Source organism: Populus nigra, chromosome 13 (assembly GCF_951802175.1).
Source record: "Populus nigra chromosome 13, ddPopNigr1.1, whole genome shotgun sequence".
NCBI classification, from domain to species: Eukaryota; Viridiplantae; Streptophyta; class Magnoliopsida; order Malpighiales; family Salicaceae; genus Populus; species Populus nigra.
This window is the reverse complement of record NC_084864.1, coordinates 9,488,240-9,509,526: the sequence shown is the minus strand read 5'-3', so window position 1 is coordinate 9,509,526 and position 21,287 is coordinate 9,488,240. Positions and strand designations below refer to the sequence as shown.

Below are 21,287 nucleotides of genomic sequence, written 5' to 3'. Positions count from 1 at the left end.
ATAAGTTTTCATATGTTGCCGCAACACAGATGTGATACAACCTTGACTTAGCCCAAATAACATTTTCTGATTGCTTCTTTTTTTTTCTCTCTAAATAGAACACAATAAACACAGAATAAGAAAAATAAACACAAGAAAGAAAAACAAGTACTGACCCGAAATAAAAAGATGACAGATGAAGAGAAACTGGCGTTAAACAAATAGATAACAAAAATGAGAAGGATATAACCTGATTCCGGAGCCTAACTCTGATACCAATTGATGTGAACCTCTTGATCACATGGTCAAGCAACCCCCAACAAAGATGATACTTCATCAAGGAAGCTAAAAATTAGGTTTGAGAAGTGTGATAGACTGAAAACCTATCTTAAGGCACCAACACTATTAAAATTTAATCAAATGATGTTTGTCACAAGGTTAGCTATACCTTTGATCTTTGTCACAACAAAGATAACGTGTTATTTTACGCAAAATACAAGTTTATTTCATAAACTCATCCCCCTATTTTTAGCATACAAAACACTTATATAATGCTTCAAATAACTCTAATGATGATTTGATCTCACTTACAAAATTGACCTAAATAAGTAATAATAAACCAATGATTAAGAAGAAAATAATAAAAATCTAAAATTAATATCTTAGATATGCTAGAATTAGATTTGTCACCTCTAAGAAGTCTCAAATAAACTAGGAAATCTAATCTGAATGTGGAATTAATTCTGAAGTCTTCTCGCCTTGTTGTGTTTGATTTCTTTATTTTACATGGATAATTAATGAAAAAAAATCTCTCTTTTATATATGCCAATTTAGTTTCCTTCCTAGATTAAGAGAATAATTAATTAATCATTCCAAGCTTAGAAAATCAAATCTAGCAGCCCCCTCTTAGCATCCTTTTGTTGACTAAGAAACTTCCTTATTTGTTGTTAAATATTCTCTTAAATAATAGGAAAAATAATGAACGAAATTTCCTTGAATTTTAGGAGAATATTTGTTGATTTAAGTACTTGTAGAATTAAAAAATCAACCTTAAACAAATCTGATCTGATCCAAACATCTTAATTAACTCAAGCCAACTTTGGATTCCATGTGGCCCAAACATATATTAATTAATAAGGACTAAATCAGACCCAAAGTACACTCCAAATAAATTTTTTTGCTGTCCAAAAACATCTCATGCTTAGATTATCCCGATTTGACTGAATTACCCACCAAAACAAAATTGGTCGACCCATCATCCATAAGAATCTCAATATGTCCAAATGCATCCCTATGTAAAAACCCATCATGAAAAATCCAAGGCTGAACCATATACTGAACCGTATCAACGACTAATTTCAAACACATAATTGAATGCTCACTATAAGGAATTCAAGACTAAACTTGAACTATATCACAATGGTAATAAACTTAAATAATAAATGTTTTAAAACTTTTATAATAGGTTAAAAAAAGAGAGAGACTAGTGATGAGAATAACTTATTAAAGTGCAAATTCAATAAGAGATTGTTAGGTTGGGTTTGATACAAGTAAAAAAAATCTAATAAAAAAATTGGTCGTGTGACAGAATGAATTGGTTTAGGGTTTAATTTTAGGGTATGAAGATTGGATTTGAGGTTTGAATTTAGTTTAGAGTTTAATGCTTAGGGTTTGAGTTTTACTTTTGATGTTTTAGGTTTAGAATTTAGAATTTTAAAGTTTGAATTCTAGAGATTAGGGTTTGAGTTTATGGTTTATAAATTAGGGTTTGAGTTTGGGGTTTGAATTTAAGTTTGGAGTGTAATGTTTGATTTTGGGCTTTTGGGATTTGAGGTTTGTAATTGAGATTTGAGTTTTGATTTGGTGTTTTTGGGTTGGATTTTTAGAGTTTGAGGCTTGGATTTTAGGCTTCGCCTTTTGGATTTGGGACTTAGATTTAGGGTTTTTATTTCGGGGTTTAGTTAGGATTTGGGATTTTAAGGTTGGGGTTAGGGTTTGGTTAGAATTTGGTGTTTAAGTTAGTTTTGAATTTGAATTTTAGTTAGGATTTTCAATTTGGATTAAGGTTTTTGAATTTTAGGTTTTATTAGGTTTGTCCCAATTAAATTAAAGGGTTAGGGCCTCTTTTTATTTATGATTTATGTTGTTTGGATCAAGGCAACTCAATCAATTGCATTGTTGTCTAAAAAGCACAATTCATCAAATATATTATTTTCCTAACAAGATTTTGGTTATATTATTCTTTCAAAAAATTTCTTAAATATATTTGAGAGTGTGGTGTGATCGGGTATGATAAATTTTTTTTAAAAAAACATACAACCTATTTTAATACACAAAACACAACAAACAAAAACAAGTTTTCCATATTTTTCTTTTTTATATATAAATTCCAAAAATAAAACTACCATACTTCCAAACAAACACTTGAAATTACAATAAAAGAAAAACCCTCCAGTAGTTGATGAAAAGTCTCTATCAACCCCTGGATCTAGGAATTATTGCAGGGCAGAACCTATGCTATGATTGTTCAAATTATGATTTATTGCAAGAACCAGCTTTTTTTTTTAATAAAGAAACACTCTTTTATTAGTGTGGTAACCAACAAAGTCTTTTTAGTGCCTATATTCATCTAAGATACAATGTCATTGTCAAAATGGCCGAATGTGGTTTATCATATTTCATTATGAGTTTGTCACAGGATTTTGTTGGGAAGTTTAGTCCCTTTTTGTTGTTCGTCTTTTGAAAAAATTGTGTGGACGTGAGAAATCTTTTAGGTTCATGTACCCATGCAAGCAGCTGCTAAATATGCTTTTTTTTAGTTCAAATTAGGTTCCTTTTCTTTTATGGAAAAACATTGAGCTCTTCTCTTCGGAGGAGATATTATTTATATTACAGTGGCAAGTTGATCTTTCGGGATACGATGGAAACAACAGTTTAAAACTTTAAATATATGTCTCTCTATGACCATTTCTGAATTAAGGCTATGTTCTTCTCTTTTCAAAAATGTTTTGTTAATTTTACATATGAAAAGAAGAAAATAATTCTTAATTCTTCTAATAGTATACTTTTATATTAATGATGAAATTGTGTTATATTTGTGTCTAATGATGGTGAATCTGAAGAGATTTCTCTCTAAAGAATGTCTTAAATCTTCCTCAGCCTTCAAAGTTTTGAATTGAGATATATTTTCCAAGAGGATATAACCCATTTATAGCTAAAACCACAACCTTAATAAACACCAATTAATACTGCACACTAAGTATAATTTCCCTCGTAATTAAATTGTTACATTGAGAATAAAAACGACAAGAAAACATTATTTTTGTTAAAACTTTATTAGCATGGTATGTAGTGATTTGACAATAAAACTAATCATATGTTCAAGAATGAATCTTAATTACAACAAGTACAAGATAAGGTGGAGACATTGTTATATATATTTTGTAATTATTATTCCTTTGTGTGAAAGTGTAACTTATAATAATATAAAATTTCATAAATCTTTAGATGAGTGAAAATAATTACTGTATTAAATCTTATTTTTATACGAGTGGAAATAGGTATTATATAAATATTACATGATAATGAGATAATTCACTCGTTTAGTGTATTTGCATTGTGATCACTCAATGAATTGTGGCTCCATTTACTTTTTTTAAAAGATATAATCCTACCAATGAAAAATAACTCAAATGTCAATATTATTATTTTTTTAACCACGAGTTCTAAACTCTCATTTTCATAAATAAATAAAAAACATTGTACTCACTTTATAAAGTTTTCTAAACTCTAAAAATGTAACACTTATGTAAAAATTCAATTAATTGTTTTTCAAATACAAATATTCTATCTATATAATTCTGAATAGCTTAGTGATCCTAAAAATTAGATGTCCTCGAATGAATTTACCTGTGACATACATAAAATTACAAAATAAATCATATTAGACCTCTACATCATCTCATTTACCAACGTTTAATAAATATATGATCAAAACTAATTTTATAAAATTTTCTTTAAGAACATTGATCTTATATTAATTTTTAACATGTTATACTTTTCATTATTCCTCGATAAATTTTCTTCTCATTATTGTATTAATCACATTATCATCCTTGCATCATGATAATCATTTCATTCATAATCTAGTTTAACTCGTCACTGTATGATTTATTCCTTACAACTTTAAAATTGATTAGTCAAATCCAAACACTTTCATTCATTGTTCCTTTCATATTGAGGTTATTTCGTAACTCTTTCCACTTCATGAATATTTCACACGAATTACACATGATTTCCTTCATTTCAATCAGTAATAGATCATACATCGAATCTCATAATGTAATACATACAAGGTTTTCCTGCTATTGCGGTCAAAAGTAATACATACAAGGTTTTTCTATTATTGCAATCTTATAATGTACTACACATTATTGTCTATGCGATTTAACTACAAATTACATACCAATTTCTACCTTCAAGACATATTCCTTCCATTAAAAATATCAACAATAACATACTATATAATTTAATTACCATTGCAATTCTAACAATTATAAAAATATGTATAAATAATTAAAAAGGCAAGGGAGGATCAATCCCTTACCTTAACTATTGCTATCCAAGCTTCTGAAAAAGTCGGGTTTTTTTATTAATGCTTCTCCTACAACTTCCAACCAAATTACTCACATCCTAAATTAAATTGAATCACTAGCAAAACCATACGATGCATCTCAAACTTCTCTTTTTAAAAAATCCATTGACCTATTTCTCTAGTATTTCGTTAATTTCCCTTACCAATAAATCATCGATTCCATCGATCGATTGAAACAATAATAATTTTAATTGATCATTTTAACAAATGGTCAACTAGATTAATTTGTAAATCCAATCAGTCAACTAATTCAACCAGAATTATACAATTTTTGTTATTTATCCTTTTATTTTTACCAAGTCATCATTAACTTCTATCGCATTATATTTTTACAAATAATTCATAATTTTCCTTGCTAATATTAATCGACAACCAATCACTAAAATTTTCATATCAATCACTTAACAATTTATCAATAACCACTTCTCATTAGTGTCAGTACTAAATAACCAGCTTTTCCATACTAACACTCTATATTGATCAATGTAACGGACCCAAACTGTACAACTTGATCAATGTTAAGAGATCCTAATATATGTTTTTAATATGAGGGTAATTTTTTTTTGTTTTAGAAATCTACCAAAAATTCAGCAAAGTTTTGTTTTATATATATATATATATATATATATATATATATATATATATATATATATATATATTTCCTACGAGTAAGTTCAATATGAATAAATATAGCCTACATATCATGTCATAAAATTTAAAAGAAAAAAGAATACTAACATGTAAAGAGAGTATTTACAATATAATAAGTGTTCTTAAACATTTCAAAAGGGTTAATTACAAGATAACTAATGTACTACATGCTACGCTGGACTTTTATAAATACATCAAGGTATACACAAGAGCATACTGTATAAATGTGTTAATTCCATTATGCTTAAGATAAATATTTACATAAGCTTGACAAACTAGAGTCCTAAACTAATAATCTCCTTTTGATGGCCCTGTTACATAAATAAACATATTATTATGTTGATAAAAGACATATATATATATGCTCATGTAATGTATATGAATGAAGTATAAATTTTCTATCGGATCCATAAGAATTCTAACAATCAACTTTTATTTTGCTTGTAAATCATTTAAACCTAATTAATACTCATTTGCATATCCTTAATTTGAATACTCTTATTTAGTTTCATACGCCAGGTGACTTTTCAAAATCCAACCTGAATATTTTTAGGCAATTATATTTATCAATTTCCCTAGGTCATTTAAACACAAATACCCTTTACAAATCAAGTCTTATCAATCGTTCCCGGGCGTCCGAATACAGACATCATTAGCCCAAGCTACCATTGATAAGATTATCAATCCTAACACGAATGCCATTAGTTGAAGCTAATCTTGTAACTCATTTCCCGGCAATCCTATCACGGATGTCATTAGTCGTAGCTAATCTTGTAAGTTATTTTTCGACAATTCTATCACGGATGCCATTAGCCGAAGCTAATCTTGTAATTTATATCCTGATAATCCTAACACGGATGCCATTAGCAGAAGCTAATCTTGTAAATACGCTAGACTTTATTTACATTGAACACGATATTTATTGTAATTGCATTCACTAGAAGAACTTTAAATTGTATAAGTGCAAATAGAAGGGAAAATCACGCACCTGCTCCGCCTGTCTCGTAACCTCCCCTAACAGAAGATCTAATTCTGGTTGCTCCTTCTAAATCACAAGGAAGTTTTTGGTTATAATTTCTTCAAGCCAATTATTATAGAGAATCCATATTCATTCATTACACATCTGTTACTTTCTACACATGTTCATTTTCTCATAATAACACGCATATATATATATATATATATATATATATATATATTTGAGTTGGTGTCTCAACGTGCAAGTGTTCGCGTGACTCAGTTCTTTTATATTTTTATATAAAGTATTCACGTGAAAGTCTAACTGTTATTGTCTAATTTTGAACTGTTACTGTCCAACCGTTATTGTCTAGACATTGAACTGTTACTGTCCTACTGTTACTGTCTAGACATTGAATTACTACTGTCTGAACACTCATCATATTTTTAACTATATCTAGAGTTCTAAAACTCCATTTTAAGGGAGATTGATCTCGTTGGAAAGTTAAGACACGAGACTACAAGTTCTTTGAGGAATGAGAACCCAGTTCTGCCTCCAAGATAGTCAAAATTGCTCATCAACTAATCAGTCCAACTGCCCTACAGAATCAGTCACGACTCAGTCTCGGTTGGTAACTCATAACTGGATTTCTACATCTTTAAATTGAGTAAGACTAGTTTTCTTGGTTAGCTAATATCTAAATCTACAATTTCTATGAAGGAATCCAATCCTAATCCCCTCATCAGCGTACCTGAAATCTTATTAAAAGTCAGGAGATAAGTCTGTTCAGATTCGTCACCCCCTTCTTTTCACACAATACTTTTACAAACTACATTTTCTGGGTAAATTATTTGGGTTTCACGCCCCCATCACATACCACACATGAATTAATTTAATTTTAACAACAAATACTTTTTCTCCAATTCATGTCTAAGAACCCTAACCTATAATTCAATATCATGGCATCAATTCATTATCGAATTTGAAATGAATTTTAAGATTATATTTAGAATACCTTACCCGGTACGAATTAAGATTTTGATATTCAACAAGTTGAAGATTTTCAATTGTCTCCTTTTCTTTTCTAATAACAGTTGGCCCTCCTTTTTCTCTTCTTGTTCAATTTTCTTGTTAATTCCTTGCTCACAAATGTTTATTCCATCTATAAACCCTTAATCTTGGATGATATCTTGAAATTTTAGTGTTTTTCTCTTGATTTTGGAAGAATAGATGCAAAACTCCCTATTTTCTTTCATTACGGTTCCTGTAGATTTTTTTGTGAGGAGAAGAGTATTTATACTCTATAATATCTCTTATTTGCATTTAGACCCCACTTTCTTTAAGTGAATTATTCTCTTCAATTAAATCCAACCCTCAACATTACCAGATTTATTTATAATATCTCGAATTATTTCGCCCGAAAATTTATATTTAAAAATTTTTGAATTCCTTTTTTTATTTAATGATATACATGAATTTCTTCACTTTTATTTCTCATGTAGTTAGTTTGTAATTTAAGCAACCTTTATTTATTTATTTATTTTTCCCGGGGTTTACAATCAATATGTTGTTTTCATCTCTTATCTCATCCTACTTATTCACAACATTTATTTTTCATTTTAAATACATAATCATATCAAAATGTATCAATTATATAAATTTCTAAGCACAAATTTCACTTAACTTAAACCTTCTATTTATGTCAAAATCACAACATATCAAGAAATCTATTACAATTAACACATGATTTCATTATATCATTTCGTTATCATCATCATCATCATGTAACTATTACTAATCACCTATAATTACACAACAATTATATAATCTCATAGTTTTCACTTTTTTATCTCATGACTGATTCCACCAACTTCAAAACACTAACCCTTTCTCAATTATTTTTTTAATTCATCCAAAATCTATATTATTAGCATTTATTTTTCATATACTTGTCTAAGAACAAGAAAATCAAGCAATCCTCCTATTCTTTTTACTTTATTTATTTCATCATTTACTCCATTTCATTTCATTTCATTTTCAAACACATGCATCTTATTCAATATTCATCACTTCTAACATTTCAACACATGTAAATTGCAAGAAATAAATAATAATTTAAGGTAGTTCTACTTATCCTCATTCTTTCTTTATCTTGGTTAAAACTCCACAAGAACAAACACCTAAATTTTTTTTTACACATTCATAAACTAAGCCATTCATATATACTCCACCACAAAATTTCTCAATGTCTCTAAATTTCTCCTATGAATCCTAATTCAAAAATCTAAGAATTATGCATTAAATCCTTTTTTTTTCATTTAAAATTGTTTAAATCAGCTTAGAATTTCTTACCTGACAATAAAATAGATTTTGAAAACTAGCCAGTCAAAGTTTTTTCCGCTCCTTCAAATTTCATCCTCTTGGCCAAGAGTTAGAGTCCTGATTTTCTACTCTTCCTCACTTAGTTTCTATTAAATATTTACTTGATGGATTGGTTGGTGTTTTATACTTCCTAACTCATAAATCTTACATGTATACTCATAAATCTTACATAATTTATACGTTTCTCTTAAAGGTTTTTACTATTTAGCTACCAAAATTATTTTTTCTCTCTCTATTCTTTATTTCAAGTTCTACTAGAAATCTAAGGACGAAGAAGAGGCTGACTTTTCCAGCTTCAAAGTTCAATTGATCATTTTACCCTTAATAAGTTGTTTTTAAATTTTTATTTGGCTGTTAATATTTTTGTATAGCCTTCCCGAATCCTGATCATCCTAAAATTTCACCCTACCATAAATAAATATATTATAAGATTTCTTGTAAGATTTCAATCCAATCTAATAGTTGGATTGAAAAATATGCTTGATAGCATAAAATTAATGAGCATGTAATTTTATGTCAAAAAACCAAATTTTTATACTGCTTTATCTACCTAATCATCAAGATTTTTAATTAATTCTTTGAGAACTTCCATCCTATTTATAGTACAAATGTTTCTCAAATTTCATTTCTTTTCGGGTTAAAAACTGTGCGATTGCATGTAGGCTAACACTAGAGATCAAAGTTATTTACGTGTAAAACTATATATTAATTTATTTTAAAATTTCAAAATACTTTTCTAAATATTTTCACCCCAAATTTATAAATATTCTTCATATTTATCAATTTTTTGTTTTATAGGTCTACATTATACTATTTATGTTTGTTAGGTCATATTTTCTAGATTCAAATGTATTTTAAATACCGAGTTTAAATAGACTACATCAAACTTCATTAAATTATATCCAAGAACATCACTTTTTCTTTTTATCTCTTCCATTTGGTTTTTTATCTACATTTCTTTGTTTTGTTTTGTCTTTTTTTTTTTAACTTTTCCACCATTTTTATACTTTTTAAGTTAACACATGAATATTTTATTTCAATTTTTCAACCTAAATTCACCCTTTTAATTCCAATACTTGATTTACTCACTTAACATAACATTCTCTATTATTAATTTTATGGATTTTATCTAGGGGGATAAAAAAAAGATATATATTTTCCGTTTTGAAGCCAATTTTATGTGCACCGATTATTATAAATTTCCAAAGCACATTCATAAATAAAAAAATTTATTTAAAATACAAATTCAAGGAATTTGGTTTCAAAAAATAATTCAATTTCATATAAACAAGACGAGCATATATTTTGATTCAAATCCTAACATGAATTATTTAATTATTACGTATATTTTTAGCCTCACATAGAGCATTACGATTTCTGCACACCATGAAAACTTAGCTTTAAGGAAATTGAGATACTTTATCAAATACAGTAATTAATTGGTAGGAAGTAGCATCAAGTTAGACGGCCAGGATCTGACCAAAAAATTAAGATTCACACTTACCTTATTCAACTTTTTTTTCCCTACAAAATTCCAAAGAAGGATTGTGGAACCTGCCGACCAGTCTATATATATATATCCTATATTGTAAGGCATGAATACGAACAAATAAATCGATATAATAAACATCAAATTTAGAAACAGAACTAGAGAGTGAATTGACTTTAAAAAAATTAACTGGATGATTATATTACAGTATATATATTAATTGATTAATCAATTAAAACGTTTTATCGAATCAGTAGCGAGAGATGATTCATATATTTAGGTTTTATGCTTACATTACGTGCCACTTGATCCCTACTTACCGACAAAAACACCCGATTAATACGTAAAATGTTACTATTGTCTATGCATCAACATGGACAAGTCTTAATCACTATATGTTTGATGTAAATTTATGTTTTGGTATCAACCTTTGTCATGTCAAAGAAGACAAACATATACATTCATACATAACTATATATATATATATATATATATATATATATATATATATATATATATATATATATATAACTGAAATCTCATAATAATTAATTAATATATATATAGATATAGATTACGCATAAAAAAGGCTTTGCTAGTGCAAGTCCCTTTTATTATACCAACTTAATTACATACATTACCTAACTCTTATAGCATATCTTAAAATTGATACATGCTAACCATTGTTTGATCTATAAAGCGATCAAAGTCTACTAACAAATTATTAAACTGAAAATAGATATAAATCGGTTTAAGGGCCGGTGCCTGATCATCTAATTAATTAATATTACATAATTAAACTCCTTATTATCGCTGCTTCAGGACTATCAGCATCAATTGTTGCCAAAAGCTGAGACAATCGCTCACTTAAGTCATCAACCTCCCTGTGCAAGTTCCTGATATAATTGCAAGTCTCTTGTAGGACCTTGGAAGCTGATACCTGTGTATATATACGCATTCAAGAAAGTCAAAATTCAAATTGGTCACAAGCAATTATTACTTTTTGTGAAACAAGCAAAACCCTTTCTAATTAATTTACGTTACAAGTATTGGAGAAATTATATATATATAATCCTTCCTTGCAAATTACCAAATTGTCATTATGTTAGTCTAAACCACATGGTACTACATGTAGTTAGAACATTGACGTATATTTAATGTAGCTAAAGTGTATGCACTAAATTGTCGAAAATAGTTGTTAAGACCATAAAATGTGTTTCGTTCGGTTGGTCCAACTACAAAAACTGTTAAGGTCAAAGAGAACATGGATATCTAAGAAAATAATTTCCTTGATGGCCGGGTCATAGCTCAAAATGTCTAGAGAGTGCAATTATTATAAATGTAATACACTATTCTTGTCCAGCATATCATGTGCAGCATTACTAATGTATTTCTCCACTCTATCTACTTTCCCCTACAAGATTTCATGTCCCTCCCTTCCCTGCAATCCAAGAGAGAAAGAAAGACAAGGAGCTAACGTACCTTATCGGAGCGCCTTTGACTAATCTCAGGGAGAAGCTGGCGTAATTTGGAGACAAGGTCGATGATCTGATCATCAGTGATCCTTGGAACGCTAGATTGCCTTGACCTTCTGCTAGACATGCCTACACACGGATTTTTGTTACGCGTCTGTTTGAAAGTTTGAGTCCCAGCTGGCGTTGGTAAAAGGAAGAGTTCTGATGGACCAAGAGAGCAAATGGGAAACGGTAACAAGATAGATATATGAGAAGAAGAGAAGAAAGGATGGAAGGAATGTGTTGAATGTAATTAGCTAGGTAGGGAGGTGAAGAAATGGAGAAAGTGATAAGAGAGGTTATAAAGAGAAGGACCACAAGAGCAAGTGAAGAGAGGGTGGGGGAGAAGGAAGATAGAGAGAGAAGAGGGAGAGAGAGAGAGTACAATAACGAAGACAGTGATGTTGGATGTGATGAAGACAACTGCATCGAAGAAAGAAGTGGACTAGGCTTGATGTTTTTTCAGGAGATAGAAAGAGAAAGGAGAGAGACCATACACTTCTTTGATGTGTTCCTTACTCGGGGTTTGGTCTCAAGTGGGCTTAGAGAAATATGTTTGTTTTTTGGCAAACAAAGTGGGCCTTTATGTGGGTGTCTAAATGCACAACACCATGTGATCAGAGGACATTACTCCTCTCCAATCAGGGACTTTTAAGGCACTGAATTTCATACTCGAATCACAATTTGCCACATTGAACTACTTAAAGACTGTTTATCCTTATGATGCCTCACTCCTATATTTCTGGGCCTTAACTCAAAATTTACCAATCCACTATTTCTTGACATGGCATGATCTCAGTGGCCATTGACCTAGCTGGAGAAAAAACCAGTTCACAAGGTTCCGCAGCAGATGATGATAACCTTGTACGCTCCTCTTTACGATTAGCATTTGCCATTTGTTATTTTTCTAGCATTTTGTGGTCAAGAAACTACAACCGGAAGTTTGATCATGTGCACAATTTAATGTTTGATGTCTATGTATGTATGAATAAAAATATGCAAATCTAATTGAAATAATGGGACAAAGCAAAATCAATCTCCGGTGCCCATATCTCTCGCATATGTAATTGTTTTTCTTCCTTGTTTGGGACATAACTACGTGAGTGTTGCAAGCTTGATTATCGAAACCTCATATCACATGCTCTTTCCCTGGCATACACGACACGCCACGTGTCATGTCATGGCCTGGTACATTATGTTAGAGGGAGAAAATCTCTCATACAAGGATATTGTACGTATATGAAATTTCAATTTGCTTTTTGCTAGCAGTATCACGTGCTACTAGAAATTTGGACGACCCCGGCCCTCCCTTACCTCCCCCATCCCTCAATTGTTTGCTGTTGTAACCATGTTCACAAACCATCTTAAATTTTTGCCAACAACCAGCAAGTTCTTGAATTAGGATTATCATGAGCTTCTCAATTTGATGCTTCTTGATTGATGATGACTAATATATACTTCTTTCGTTATCCCGTTACATGTTTGGAAGCTTTTCTCTAATTGGTCGCATTTAATATATCGAAGCAAACAAGATAAAGCATACACTTATTTATTATAATTCTTTGATTGAACTTTATATATATATCCAAACATAAATAAGTGTGTGTGTCTCTATATATATATATATATATATATATATATATATAAGGGTATGTTAGAGAATAATATAAATTATATCGTGAAACCTCATTTAATAACTTAAGTTTTTAGGTTGACATGATTCAAAGAGTTTTGATAACCAAGTGGTCACGAGTTCGAATTTTACTATCCTATTCATTTGATAAAAATTAAACATAATATGATATAAGTCCGTATAAATTTCAAACTCAAAAAGTTTTATTTGACATAATTTATTAAAGAATAATATAAATTATATTTTGAAATTTCACCTAACAACTTAAATTTTGAGATTGAGATAATTCAATAATAGAATATGTTTTTTTTCCAATCCCTCGACATAATCATTTAACCTTTTTTTTCTTTCCTGTGATTAGGATTTTCTTTTCTTTTTGCTTATAAGATGACGAACGACAAAGAAGTAGCTTGATATATTGGTTCTGTTCGATAAATGGTATTTCTTGTAAGGTGTATACACAAATGGAAAGGTTACTTTATACACACATCACACATGGCTTGTCAATACATAGTAAAAATTAATAGAATTAAGTAAAATCTTTCAGCTTTCATGTCAAATGGAATTGGGCATGTAAATTATGCAAGGGAAATGGTGAAGGAACATACAAATGGTAATTGATTGCGTGCCGAAAGTCAATATCAAGATGACATTCATGGCTCACCATCTCACTTCTTTTTAGGAAGAAAATATATATTTAGATATCTAATGCCATTAACTGGAAATTCGAATTGGTGGCATCACATGTTAGTCCATGTGAGTTTCCAGTGTAAATCAGGTACTAGAACCACATCATGTAACCATTATAGAACAAACACATGAGGCTAGATGTGTGAGGAGAATGAAGAACTATGATCACGGAAAACGCAAAATGCTCTTGTCTGTCTTCTTTCCTTGAAGTGACAGATTTAAGCCAGAAGGCGCGTCTGATCCAAATATTTTATAGAAATGAAGAATCGATGAACTACTACTAGGGCTGCGTTTCGAACCCTACTAGCTATATGTCTTGTTTGGTCACGGTGCAGAACCATGAATTGTGGGAAAACAAGGACTTAATGCAATATCATAATCATCGGATGATTTTCCTTCCGTGATAAACGAATGTCATGTAAGTAAAATTTTGCGGCAGCTAATCACTGGACTATGCACGTTCCTTTCGGCGTCGGCAAGAGAAATTTGGTAGATCACATAGTTTGGCATATAGTATAAGTGAAGTTCTCACACCTTTTCTAAGTAATTAATCACACCCCTAAATGCGCCATTTGATTGAAAAAAGAAGAAGATATTGGAATTATTACAATTCATTTCTCTCCGACAAGTACAATCCTGTATTTGGTTTGCTAGTTTTTGTTCAATTGTTTAATTAAAAACTTAAAAAGTAAGAGATAGAGGGTGATTATACCGTTGAGGACACTTTGATGCTGTGTGTCTAGAAGTTGCAGAGTTGACAACTTGCGTGAGTAGGAGCAACTTGAGCAGTATTTTGATTGTCACGAGAATCTGCATAGTTATGATTTCTTTGGGTACAAAAGTTGCCAAAGACGCGGCCTCTCTGCCGCTTTTTTTGCTGCCTTCGCCACGATTTCTGCCGAAGTTGCTGCTGCCCCTTTCAGTCTGCAACTGTTGTTATCGTTGCCTCAAGTTGGTACCTGTAAAAGTCTCCCGTTTAGGGGTGGGCAGCAGTGTGGCCTTTGTTGAGTTCTTATGAAAGAATTCATGGCTCAACAATATTCAAGTCGAGCAGTCAGAATAATAGCCAAATCTTAGAAGTCACATCTTAACCCTTTGAAAACATAAAGATTAACGTTTGTAAGTCCCAAGGGACGACTAACAACAACTAATTCATCATTGTAAGACTTAGCACCATTAGGTAGGATGAGACAAACTCTGAGTTCATGATGAAGCTCTTGGAGGGCCATGTGAAGAGTTGTGATCCTTGTGTTGGAGGGCGAGGCAATATATTTTTCCAAGGTCATCCAGAGGACAATCAATGATAAGAGGCATCACATCATTAGAAGATGAATCAATCAGTGTGCCCAGATGAGCTGATCTTGTTTAATCCAGATATGATATGCAGGATTTCTTCAGGGTTTCCCATCACTAGATTCGACTATGAACAGAGGACGTCATGGCTTAGACCCAATAATATAGCCGAAAACTTCTTCCCAAGATTTAAGAAACAGTTTCATTTGACAATGAAAAAAAAATAAATTCATTGTAAGTTTGAGATGAAGAAAGTGATTGGAATTACTCAGGGATGTTGGTCACTCAATTTTATTTTTTTTGATAATATGCTATCAATTAATCATTTCCAACTTGTAAAAAAAAAAAAACTATACAATAGAAACTTAATCCAAAAAAAAGTAGGTAGCAACCTTAAAAAATAAAGCTAATTATGAGAATCTAAGATTTAGAATCCTAAGAAAAGATGAATGCTTAAGTTACACCACTCAAGGAAAAAAACATGTTTACGAAGATGGGAAAGAAAGATTACATGATAAATTCTAATATAAATTAAACTTTATCTTATCTTCTTGCTGATAACCACATTAATCTTAAATAATCTATAGCATTGATCAATTTTATTTGTTGATAACTTCTACTTTGAATAGATAGTCACTTTCATTATTCATAATAATTTTTTCTTGATCAATCATAATTCCTGGTTGATCATCACCCCTCGTCATTTTCACTAATCATAATCAATTTTGACTTTTCTTTCCCTGTTTAGTCATGAACAAACATTGTTTTTATATGAATGATATGTAAAAACAAGGGCATCAAATAATTAGGCTAGGGTGAAGGAGTAATGGGATTGTAAATTATTTGTGAAGAGGTAGAGGAAGAGGCAAGCATTGTAGTCCCTTAAGAAGTCATGAAGTTGTTAGGCTAGAAAGCTCAGTTACTGATGCAAACACTTTCCAAAATACATTAAAACCAGATTTAAATGGTTTTTAACTTAACCAAACAAGAACCTGTCTTGGAAAATCATAGTTATACATAATGATCACTCACCCTACACCTATAAATAGATGTGAATGAATGGTATAAAATCACAATAAAATTGATTAATCATTTGAAGAGTTTGTAAGTTCAATCAAGAACTTCGCATGGAAATAAAGGTTCTACTATCACTAAAAGGCCTAATAATAACTAAAATATAAATAAAACAATATCTTATATAATTTAAATAAGACTAAAGTTGTTTTTTTTAATATGATAGCGGAATTAAAACTCAACTCCAAACACATGGTTCTCTCTTGTCTTAATGAATTTGAAGGTGTCCATATATCACTAAAAAGATACAGGTGTCTACTTTACAATGTAACTAAAATCACACTGAAATTCTTTTTATATCTCCATTTATGACTAAAAAGTAGCTAAAGGTCAAAATTGGTAGATTTGAATCTTCTTGTTCCAATCCTTTTGTAATGTCTGAATGCCCATTTAAAATCTATTCTTAAACATGAATTACATTAATCAAGGCTTGTATTTAATTATTTAATATCTTTTTGAAATCCACCTTAGGCCATGTATCTTGAAGAATCCAATTGAAAGCTTTTTTGAACCTCTTAGCCCTAAGTCTTGTTACTAGACCAACTAGAACCTTTAATGAATCTCTTAGTGTTGTTTGGATCACATCATTTCCTCTTTTCTCGAATGGATTCTTTCTAGCATCATCACCTACATCAAATAAAGATAGATAAAAAAAACATTAAATATAGGACTAACATCTTACTTACCTAGTAGATCCACTTTGTAGGCATTGTCATTAATCTTCTCTATGATCTAGAAATGACCACCTCCTTAAGACATCAATTTTGATCTCCTTTGTTTAAGAAACTTTTTTTTTCTCATAGACACACACCCAATCTCTTGTTCAAGCCATACCAATTTGTGTTCTCATTTTGCCTTGAATGTAATTGCTCATTTATTTCTCTATTTATTGTTGTATCTTTGTATGTAAATCTTTCACCACCTGTGTTTTTTTTACCATCAAGACTAACCCTTTCATTAACAAGTAAAAGAATAAAATATAATGGTGTTAAAGGAATAAAACTATAAACAATCTTAAATGGTGAATAATCAGTAGTAGAATGCATACTATGATTATATGCAAATTCAATAAATGACAAACAATCTTTCTAATTTTTAAGATTCTTTTGAATAATAGCTCTTAATAATTGAGTTAAAGTCATTTTTGTTACTTTAGTTTGACCAATTATTTATGGATGACAAGTAGTAGAAAATAAAAGTTTAGTTCCTAATTTACCCCTCAAAACCTTTGAAAAGTAGCTCAAAAAATTAACATTTTGATTAGACACAATGCTTCTTAAAACACCATGTAATCAAACTACATCCCTAAAGAATGGATTTGCTATATTCATTGCATCATTGGTTTTATGCCTCCTTATACAAGAATAAAATCATAGGCATATCAGAAAAATAAACATGTGTAAGATCACTTTGTTTTGCATATAAAATAAAGTGTTTCTCCATTTTTCCTATACACTTTTCTTTTCTTACCCCTTCTTTCTTCTATCCACTCATTTTCTCTTCACACTCGATCTTCCCCTTATTTATTTTTTATTTTGGTTGAAGCCTTCAATTTTTTCTTTAATGGCAGAGACTTTACCTTTTGGTGTTTCATATTTATAACTCAACTTATTTTCACTCGGCCTCATATCCTCACAATTATTTTGTAACAACGTTTGTTCGACTTTTTTTTATTTATTTCTTCAGCTTCAACTAATATTCATACATTTATCTAGGTGATAATGGCTCAATCATGTATATTTTCCCATCATTTTCCAGTTTATACCTATTTTAAAACCATCCAACTTAACTTTCCTATCAATTGATAAGGTCTCCCCAATAATAGGTGTGTAGTATATGTAGGAACAACATCACACAAAACCTCATCCTTACATCTTCCTATTGGGAATAAGACTATAACATATTTAATCACTGACATGATCAAAAGATTGATGTCTTATCTAAAGTGCAGGAGTGTCAAAGTAATAAATAACCCAGCAAGACCGGGGTCGAATCATAGGAAAGTGAACTATATAAAATAATAAACAACAAATGACAAGGAGTTGAAGAGAACTTTTGAGATGTGATATTGATTTGAGTATTAATCAAAGATAAAAACAATTATCAAGGTTAGAGGATCCACAAATAATATTAGAAAAGTATAGTATAAACTTTTGTTTATTAATCAATTGAAAACCATACACAAAGGAGGTTCTAATCGGATGATTTATCCTTAATAGTTTATTATAAATTTTTAACATGATCATATTAATTACCTTATTTTAGTAACATCATACTTTTAAATATTGTCAGGAATTTGATGTTAACTTATGTTAACAACAAATCAAGTTCTTTTCATAGCACAGGTGTCGATTATACCATATAGTAGGCTATGAAAGTGCAAAGTATTTGTTGTACCAAGAGTTGTACAACACAAATCTAGATTAATCATTTAACAAGCAAGGTATTAAGAATTAGTAAGATAAAAAGACAAGATATGTTAATAACAAACTTTCTTGGATATAAACATTGAAGTTCATATTGAGTTTATATTATACCTATTCTAACACTATTAGTGAAACCTTTTCACCTTGACATAATAAACTTAGCTAAACATTGTGAATAAAAGAAACATAAATAAACTAGATAAGAACATAGTTATAATGAAAAGCATAAACAAGAGATTAATGAAAGCAAAACTTAAACATTACAAAAATACAAAGAAAGAAAGCAAGAATATGATCTTGATAAGAAAACCAAGATGTTTAAATGTATGGAAAATGCCTCATTTTATAGGCTAAAATTCAAAACTATTGATTTAATGACTAATTATTCAGAATTATTGACTTGGTGACAACCATTATTTTCTTGTCTGAACAAAACATCATTGGTAATATCAGAATTTGAACGGATAGTCTGCATGCAAGTTCTGGGAATTTGTCTAAGCTTTCCAACAAAACAAGAATGAGCTCATTTGGACTTCTAGAACTCGAGATATGGGCTGCACACTGAACAATGTCTGAGCTGTAGAACAAATTCTGACTTCTCTTTTGTTGCTACAATTTGAACTTGAAAACAGCTGGTTTAAATCTTGGACTCTTCATGAAAGTTTTAGGCCTATGTTTTAGCTTTCCATCCATATAAACTAGACCTAAAACCATGTTCTATAGCTCTAGTTATGATCCAATAACCAAATAATGTTTCAAATTGAATTGAACCGGCATCTCTTCTTTAAGCTTAGCCCTTTTTTTATCTTTTCACTTTCAATAGTTAAACACATCAATCAATCCTTTAAATTATGAGATATACCTGCATTGAAAATGAACATTTACCATAAATTAAAGATATCTTTTGTTATCAGACTTGTTATTATAAAACATGTTTAAGTTAGGGAATTGAATGATATTTTAAGTGCAATATGATGATATAAAATCTTAATAAAAAAGCACTTTTAAGTACTAATCAACTGTCACAGATACAAGATCAACGGTCTTCCCGACATAGAGGGTATTATCAGAGGTGAGTTCTATAAATACTTATTGATCTTATCAAAAGCTTGTTGGTAGTCATCATCCCACACCCCAGGATTGTTTTTTCTAAACAATCCAAAAATTGGCTCACAAGTGACTGTAGGATGGGATATGAACTTGACTATATAATTAAAATTCCTAAAGAAACCTCTTATTTTTTTTCTGTCTTAGGCATTGGTATAGCTTAGATAGACTTTACCTTATTTAGATCAACCTCTATTCCTTAATTGTTTACTATAAAACCCAACAATATCCATGTTTTCACCTTAAACAAACTTTGCAAGATTCAATCTTAATTGAAACTTCTACAGCCTCTCGAACAATTTCCTCATGACTTGCACATGATCTTCCTCTCTTTTTTTAGCAAGTATATCATCCATATATACCTCCACTTCTCGATGCATCTTATCATGAAATAAAGTTATCATTACCCTTTAATAAGTGGCCCTAGCATTTTTCAACCCAAGTGGCATCACCTTATAGTAGAAAATTCCTTAAAGTGTAATAAATATAGTTTTCTCCTTGCCTTTCTTAGCCATTTTAATCTGATTATATAAGTAAACCCATTCATGAATGAATAACTGGTATTTGTTTTTAGCTTTTTCAACTAAGACTTGTATGTGGGGCAAAGGAAAATCATCTTTTAGGCTCGCCTTATTCAAAACTCTATAATCTATGCATATCATAATTCTACCATCTTTCTTAGGAATTGCCACTATATTGGCCACACAATGAGGGAAATGGACTATATCCAAGAATCTTGTATCCCATAACTTTTCAATTTCAACCTTTACTTTGAGTAGCATGTCTGAGCGTATCCGTCTCAACTTCTGTTTGACTAGTTTGTTACCTTCTATTAGGGGAATTCTATGTATTATAATATAAGTATTCAAATCAAGCATGTCTATATATGACCAAGAAAAGACATCTGCAAACACTTGCAACAAGGAGATCATATCATCCTTTTGCTTAACTTTGATAAGAGTATCAATCTTCAACTCTTTTCTATCTTATTCAGTGCCTATATTTATCGCTTTTAATTCTTCTTCGACAGGTTTGTATGTTTTCTCAAAATTGTCAACCTAGTAAACTCTTTTAAGTCTTATTCTTCCTATTCCTGATCACCCATTTATTCTCAGTGTAGTGGGTTTGTAGATTGGTAGAAGATTCACTTTCATAATTCCTGAAAGCAAAAGGTGTGCTAGTGTAAATGTGTATTTACATAGAAAAGTAAAAGGAAACAAAACACATTTTGAATAAAAAGGAGAATGCATGATCTTATTAAAACAAAGGCTCATTAACAAAGGAAAAGCTTATGGCATCATGAGTTGGATTGACAATAAGATCATAAAGGTAAAATAAAAATGAAACAAAGACAAAGCATTTAAGCAGGCATGATCAAGCAAGAACAATTACTTTTTAAACATAAAAGGAACAAGATCAACCTTTCAAATATGGAGT

General features: G+C 30.3%; 2 protein-coding genes across 2 annotated transcripts in view; both read right to left on the bottom strand.

The window, feature by feature from the left end:
- Positions 1-19,821, bottom strand: part of LOC133670868 (binding partner of ACD11 1-like) — a 44,911-nt gene extending 25,090 nt beyond the window's left edge. The window contains exon 1 of the mRNA XM_062091458.1: positions 19,812-19,821. The gene's annotated coding sequence lies outside the window, so the exon portion shown is untranslated. The remainder of the gene's footprint in view (positions 1-19,811) is intronic.
- LOC133671115 (transcription factor PRE1-like) lies at positions 10,688-12,127 on the bottom strand. The gene is made up of 2 exons (XM_062091764.1): positions 11,596-12,127; positions 10,688-11,053 (listed from the first exon to the last, which is right to left on the bottom strand). Exons 1-2 carry the CDS (start codon positions 11,713-11,715, stop codon positions 10,901-10,903), a joined length of 273 nt encoding a protein of 90 aa, XP_061947748.1. The 5' UTR covers positions 11,716-12,127; the 3' UTR covers positions 10,688-10,900.
- Positions 19,822-21,287: the final 1,466 nt, after the last annotated feature.

Coding starts and splice junctions, on each gene's coding strand:
- LOC133671115 (XM_062091764.1), bottom strand. CDS start 11,715: ATGTCTAGCAGAAGGTCAAGGCAATCTAGCGTTCCAAGGATCACTGAT. Junction 11,054..11,595: donor GTCAAAGGCGCTCCGATAAG/GTACGTTAGCTC, acceptor ATATATACACAG/GTATCAGCTTCCAAGGTCCT.